We start from the raw sequence: 5,432 nt of genomic DNA on the forward strand, positions 1-5,432 counted from the left end.
AAGCAGCCGAGATCNCTTCCAGCGATTGCAAATGAATGTCCTGCGCGGGCTCACGCACAACATGCACGTTGTATCGGGTCTTCGCGTCCACTCCATCAGAGATGAACCCGATTAACTGTCGCTGGCCACTGTTCCTCTCAACCGAACCGAGCGTCGAGCACAAGTATCCTCACGCTGACACGATTTCAGACGAGAGCATTACCTGGAGTTGGGGCAAATCAATGACAAGCATGGGAAAAATTGATATCTTCCATGACTACGGCTATTAACTGTCAATAATTGTACTTGTAGAAGATTAACTTGCTATATTGCCCAGAAATATATGATAATGATGATGTACTCTTTCCCAATCTAGAACTTGTCTATATGTTGCTGTCTTCACCTTCTGGTCTATCTTTTCTTTTCTAATACAAACCAGTTAAGCAACCATTTATAAGTTAAGATTATATTTGCCTGTCAAATAGAAGTGTTCTATTCTGCGAGAGGAAGAATAGCTCATTTAATTTTAGAATTGTCATGGTCGTCAAGTCCAATAGTATGCATGCATGCATACATGTATCGAGGCATAGATTTAGCGATTTAATGCCATGTCTATTGACTACTCCGTATGTACATACATGTAATGGGCGATCCATACACGTGAGTGTCCCGTAACCATGGATCATCCCTGTGATCTGACAATGGGATGCCCATGTACTCCACTGATGGAGATACGATGGCGTAGCACGACAATAGGAGTCTGCAGACTCTGCTCGGGACAGCTTCTAGTAGTCCAGGTGAGTAATCTCGAGGTGGGTGAATCTACGGAATATGGCGGAGAAAGTACTCCATAGTTAAGAAGCTTACTCCTCTTCAGAAAAATAGGTAGTAGTATAAGTTAAAATTAAGCGCTTACATACTAGAAGCTGCATGGCTCTGCTATTTGGAAGATAACCTTTATTTTAAAGGAAAAACACTTTTGCTGATGTCATACCCCTGGTTCTGTCTCTTTATGGTTGTGGCAGCCACCTCCCCGCACCACATAACTCTAACCGGAGTTCGGTTGAATCTATCTGGCTTGCAGAAAGGAATTTAAATTCAGACTTGCCTGGTGGGGGTTATATCATGGATGTTGTACTCCGTCAAACCTAACCTCTATTCCATTATGATTGCTCTTGTCCTGTGCCTGCTATCAAATTCTCTCCTCTGTTCATATGACGCGCTCACACCCTTTTGACCTTCCTTGCTGTACAGTACATCGTGTATGCACTAAGATCGTAAGTATTGTCAAACTGACATGGGTTCAGGGAATAATACTCTCTTAAGTAATACTTCTACAGAAATTCTTGAACCCCCAAGATGAGGATGTTCTTGCAACTCTTATATAATACCATATATAGACAAATATGGATTCAAACGAACAGGAAGAGGATATTAAAGAAGGGGCAGTCTATACCGACGGAGTAAGCTTTGCAGGCGCTACAGTCCTTCTTGCCTAGAAAGAACATCAAGGTGGTACTCAGCAGAGCGATATACGGGTACTAGCGATAATATTGAGTTGCGGTGACTGCACTGCTATAGCGAGGCCAGACTGTTGGAACGGAAACTATTTCCGAAGCGACAGAAGGCGCCTGCACGTTGCTCAAATTGGCTATCAGGCCGGTTTTAGCAGGCCAATCCGCTTTTTTGACTGGGATACGCTAGCGGGGAAATACGGCAACGTGCGGAGTAAGCTACCATAGAATAAACGTGTGTGTGGTGGTTAATTCAAAAACGTGAAGTGTTGGCCTACCTATCAAGCGCCTAAGAGGTTCTGGCATATTAGAAATACATTAATAAACACCTGTCTCCCACACTGCCCCTCCCCTTGTCAGGCTGTCTCAATTTGCACTGCTGCAGCGTCTCTGTACCCATACGATAATACTGAAGGACAAGCAGATAACATGGCTGGGGATCCAGAGCAGGAAGCGCAGACTGCAGGTCAGGGAGCAGAGACTTCGGCACCCTCCAATCAGCCACCAACGACCGAAAATCCACCACAAGTCGAACCACAAGTTGATGTGAGTAATAGCTGGCTACGACGATGGACTTTGAACTAATATGATCTTCCCTAGCAGGATGCTTCCCAGGACCTAGACTCGGCTTACGACACGTGAGTGTTTTCTCTTTTTCTTTTTTCTTTTCTTTTTTTTCCTAAAAAAAGTATAGAATCACTAATTGATGAGAGCAGTGAAAGGACTAGTAGCTTCTTAACGTCCATCAGTTCAAGCATAAGGAAATACAGGTAATCTGGTCACCCTCTTTTCGATATATTATTTCCATGTCTAACAGGCTCCCGCGTGAGTCTGTAGATTCGAGGTGAGCCCTGCAGAAGAATATCAGTTGACTTGCAAAGCCGCTGACAGTACTATATATATATAGCACGGGCGTCGTTATCACGCATACCATGATGGGGCGTACTTGGCGGTACTTTTTTCCTGCGACCAATTATCTAACGATAAATCGCTGACTTTTTTTTTAAAACAGCCAAATGATGAACAAGAGCAGGACCGAATGGACCTGGTGCATCACGTATACTATCTTCTAATGGGGGGAAAACTCCATTTGGCACCTATCAGTCCAAATCCTCAGCGAGTGCTCGACCTTGGCACTGGAACTGGCATGTGGGCGATTGATTTTGCCGAGTAAGGAGCTCTTTTTTTTTATTCCACCGCCTTCCAAACTGGACATCGTAACTGACGGGATGTTTCTAGTGAGCATCCATCTGCGCAAGTTATTGGGACTGATTTGAGCCCGATACAACCCAGATGGTATCCGAGTATCCGAGTGGTACTATATCCATCGAGTTGACACTGATTGATTATATAGGCTCCCACCGAACTGTATCTTTGAAATAGATGACTTCGAGGAGGAATGGGTGTATACCACTCCTTTTGATTTCATACACGGCCGGGAACTGGAGGGGTGTATAGCTGATGACGAGCGCTTGTTCCGTCAAGCCTTCAAGCATCTAAGGTCGGGTGGTTATATCGAGCTGCAGTGTGCAGCTCCTTACTTTCTCTCCCACGACAATACCGCTGAAAAGGCAAAATACTGTCAGATGTGGGTGAAGGGCCTTCGTGACGGGGGTATCAAATTCGGTAAACCATTCCACAATGTCCCCGAATGGAAAGACAAATTGAAAAAGGCGGGATTTGTGGACGTACAAGAGACAATCCTCGAGGTGAGTTAACAACCACTGTCCTGTCCTGTCCTGAGTGGAAATAGATAGAACCTGACGGGGATGCAGAACGCAATTGGCAAATGGCCTGATGATCCAGAGCGCAAGCAAGCCGGGGAGTTGCAAGAGTACCAGCAGATCCAAGCGATCGAGTCGTATACGCCTGCCATGTTTTCACGCGTTCTTGGATGGAGTCAAGAGGAAATCGCGGTCCTGATGGCAAATGCAAAGAAAGAAGTAAAGAATCCCGACCTTCATATGTACATCCCAATCCATGTCGTATATGGACGGAAACCTTAGCGGATGAAGTCGTTGGCTGGATTTCATGAGGCTTCTCAAACGCACTAAATACGCTCGAGGGTTGAGGAATTCTGGCAATATCACCCGGAAGGAGACGGTTATTCAAAACATGCACGAAATGGAATGAGGCCAAACGCTGCAAAAGTCCTGCTTGTTATTAGCCTAAGTTTCCTTGATTATGATCTTCTATAACTATCGTTTTGTCAGGAAGGAGTCCTAATTCATAGTAATAAAAAGTTGATTGTCTTTTCTTGAACGTCCATTCATATAAAACTATTTTACTAGGATAAACGTTAGTACTGCAAGGAATCAAAAAGTGTGTATGACGGTCATTCCTCCAAGTAGCGATCAAGCGTATCGGTGAGACACTGCCTCAACTCCATTCTCCAAAGCTGACTCAAATGACTTCATGCTAAAAGCAGCACCTGACCCTGCAACCTGGAGCCTGAGACCCCATTATTTTTGCGCTTTTCACTATGCTGAACGCTGGTATCATGTTGAGGGTGGATGCAAAGAACAGTGAATATATCTGGTAGGAAAAACTTCAAATTTGGGATAACAAGATTGGACAGTATTATTGTCCATGGCTTAGTGGTTTTAAAATAGACTAAAAATGTTTCTAACTAGTTCATTGCAAGTAGCATAAAATAGAATGTATGGCATTAATGTCTTCACCCAAAAAAGGGGACATTGTAGCCATATTCTCTTAAAGCAATGAGCAGCCAGTGGGGGTGAAGGTAAGAAAAAGAAAAAAAAAAGCAAAACAACAATTTCCCATAGAATTTCTGTGGTTAATAAGAGAAGAGCATGCGTTGGCCGAATACCAGTTCCAACTAATCACAATCTCCAAACATTTTAAATAGTACACTGACCAAAATCTTTTTTTTTTGGTGGCTCAACCTTAGAGAAATGTTGACCACTTCCTTGTTTTACCCTCTCTGTCCATTTTTGGGGACCAAATCTCATTCTTCATATCTCTTCTGCCGTTTTCCCGCTTGTTGAGCCCGCGCTGTTTGAGGAAGTTCTTGATGGTCCTGTTGTTTCCTCTTTTTGTCTTCTCTTTGCTTTCTTCTCTCCTCCACCTCCTCCAGAGCCTTCCGTTTCTTGCGCGCCTGAATTAAGGCTCTGTCTTGTCGATAATCTTCAAGAGAATCCCTCAATTGACGCTCCAATGCTTCTAGAGGTAGCTTGTCTTCAAGTTCGCAAATTTTCTGACGAAAAGTTTTGCTAAGGGACCCAGTGCTATGGAAGGTTTTGAAAAACTTGCCTTCTTGAAGAGGTTTGCTGAGGGAGAATATATAAGTCCATAAAGAGGGAGGAAGTTCTGTTGAGTCTGGATGGCATGTTTCTCTGGTGCAGAACCACATCTCAGCTGTAAATGTTCCCACAAGTGAACAGTTTCCATGATCCTGATCCCATCTGATGATATGGGCAGCAAGGGCATAATCAGTCTTAAAACGCTGAAGAATCTCTGGGTCTGATAAGCCCCAACACGAGTCTTCTTCTTTGCTGTTGTTTTTACCACTTTGCTCCTTAATATCAATTGCAATAACTAGCTCAGTGATGTTGTTGGTTCCATACAACCAGGCCTTTGCATCTTCAAGCAGATCTTTCCTGGTGGATGAGAAAGCAATTTCAAGAGCTATCAAAGGAAAAAAGGATCCCTTCTCCTGGATAGAACTGTCGGGCGCCTTAAAACTGCCTTGATATTTGCCGCTGGTAAGACAGAATGCTAGTTAAACATGTTAGTGACTAGGTTAGATTGATCATATTATCTTAGCATCTGCTACTTACTTTTGTCCTGATAGGTCTTCAGATTCACACTATCTTCCTCTTGAACCTTGCCTACTGCCTCTTTAAACCAGTCACTTATGACATTAACTGTCTCTCCATGCACAGGGCCTTGTCGTGCCTCAATAATGATGCTTTCAAG

The 5,432-nt window shown here is 43.7% G+C and overlaps 2 protein-coding genes across 2 annotated transcripts; one reads left to right on the forward strand and one right to left on the reverse strand.

Moving 5' to 3' along the window:
* Nucleotides 1–1,144: 1,144 nt before the first annotated feature.
* T310_5958 (Uncharacterized protein) lies at nucleotides 1,145–3,499 on the forward strand (the record flags this gene model as incomplete). Its single annotated transcript, XM_013471198.1, has 11 exons — nucleotides 1,145–1,187; nucleotides 1,234–1,256; nucleotides 1,380–1,442; nucleotides 1,479–1,707; nucleotides 1,918–2,039; nucleotides 2,094–2,131; nucleotides 2,331–2,337; nucleotides 2,401–2,445; nucleotides 2,506–2,663; nucleotides 2,848–3,202; nucleotides 3,269–3,499. The coding sequence occupies 11 exons, from the start codon at nucleotides 1,145–1,147 to the stop codon at nucleotides 3,497–3,499; spliced, it is 1,314 nt and encodes a 437-aa protein (XP_013326652.1).
* Nucleotides 3,500–4,461: 962 nt separating this feature from the next.
* T310_5959 (uncharacterized protein) lies at nucleotides 4,462–5,432 on the reverse strand (the record flags this gene model as incomplete). The annotated part of the gene is made up of 2 exons (XM_013471199.1): nucleotides 4,462–5,231; nucleotides 5,294–5,432. Coding segments are annotated over 2 exons (909 nt in total), but the record flags the coding sequence as incomplete, so codon positions are not given.

This window comes from Rasamsonia emersonii (assembly GCF_000968595.1).
Source record: "Rasamsonia emersonii CBS 393.64 chromosome Unknown ctg1118621760349, whole genome shotgun sequence".
In the NCBI taxonomy this organism is placed as follows: domain Eukaryota; kingdom Fungi; phylum Ascomycota; class Eurotiomycetes; order Eurotiales; family Trichocomaceae; genus Rasamsonia; species Rasamsonia emersonii.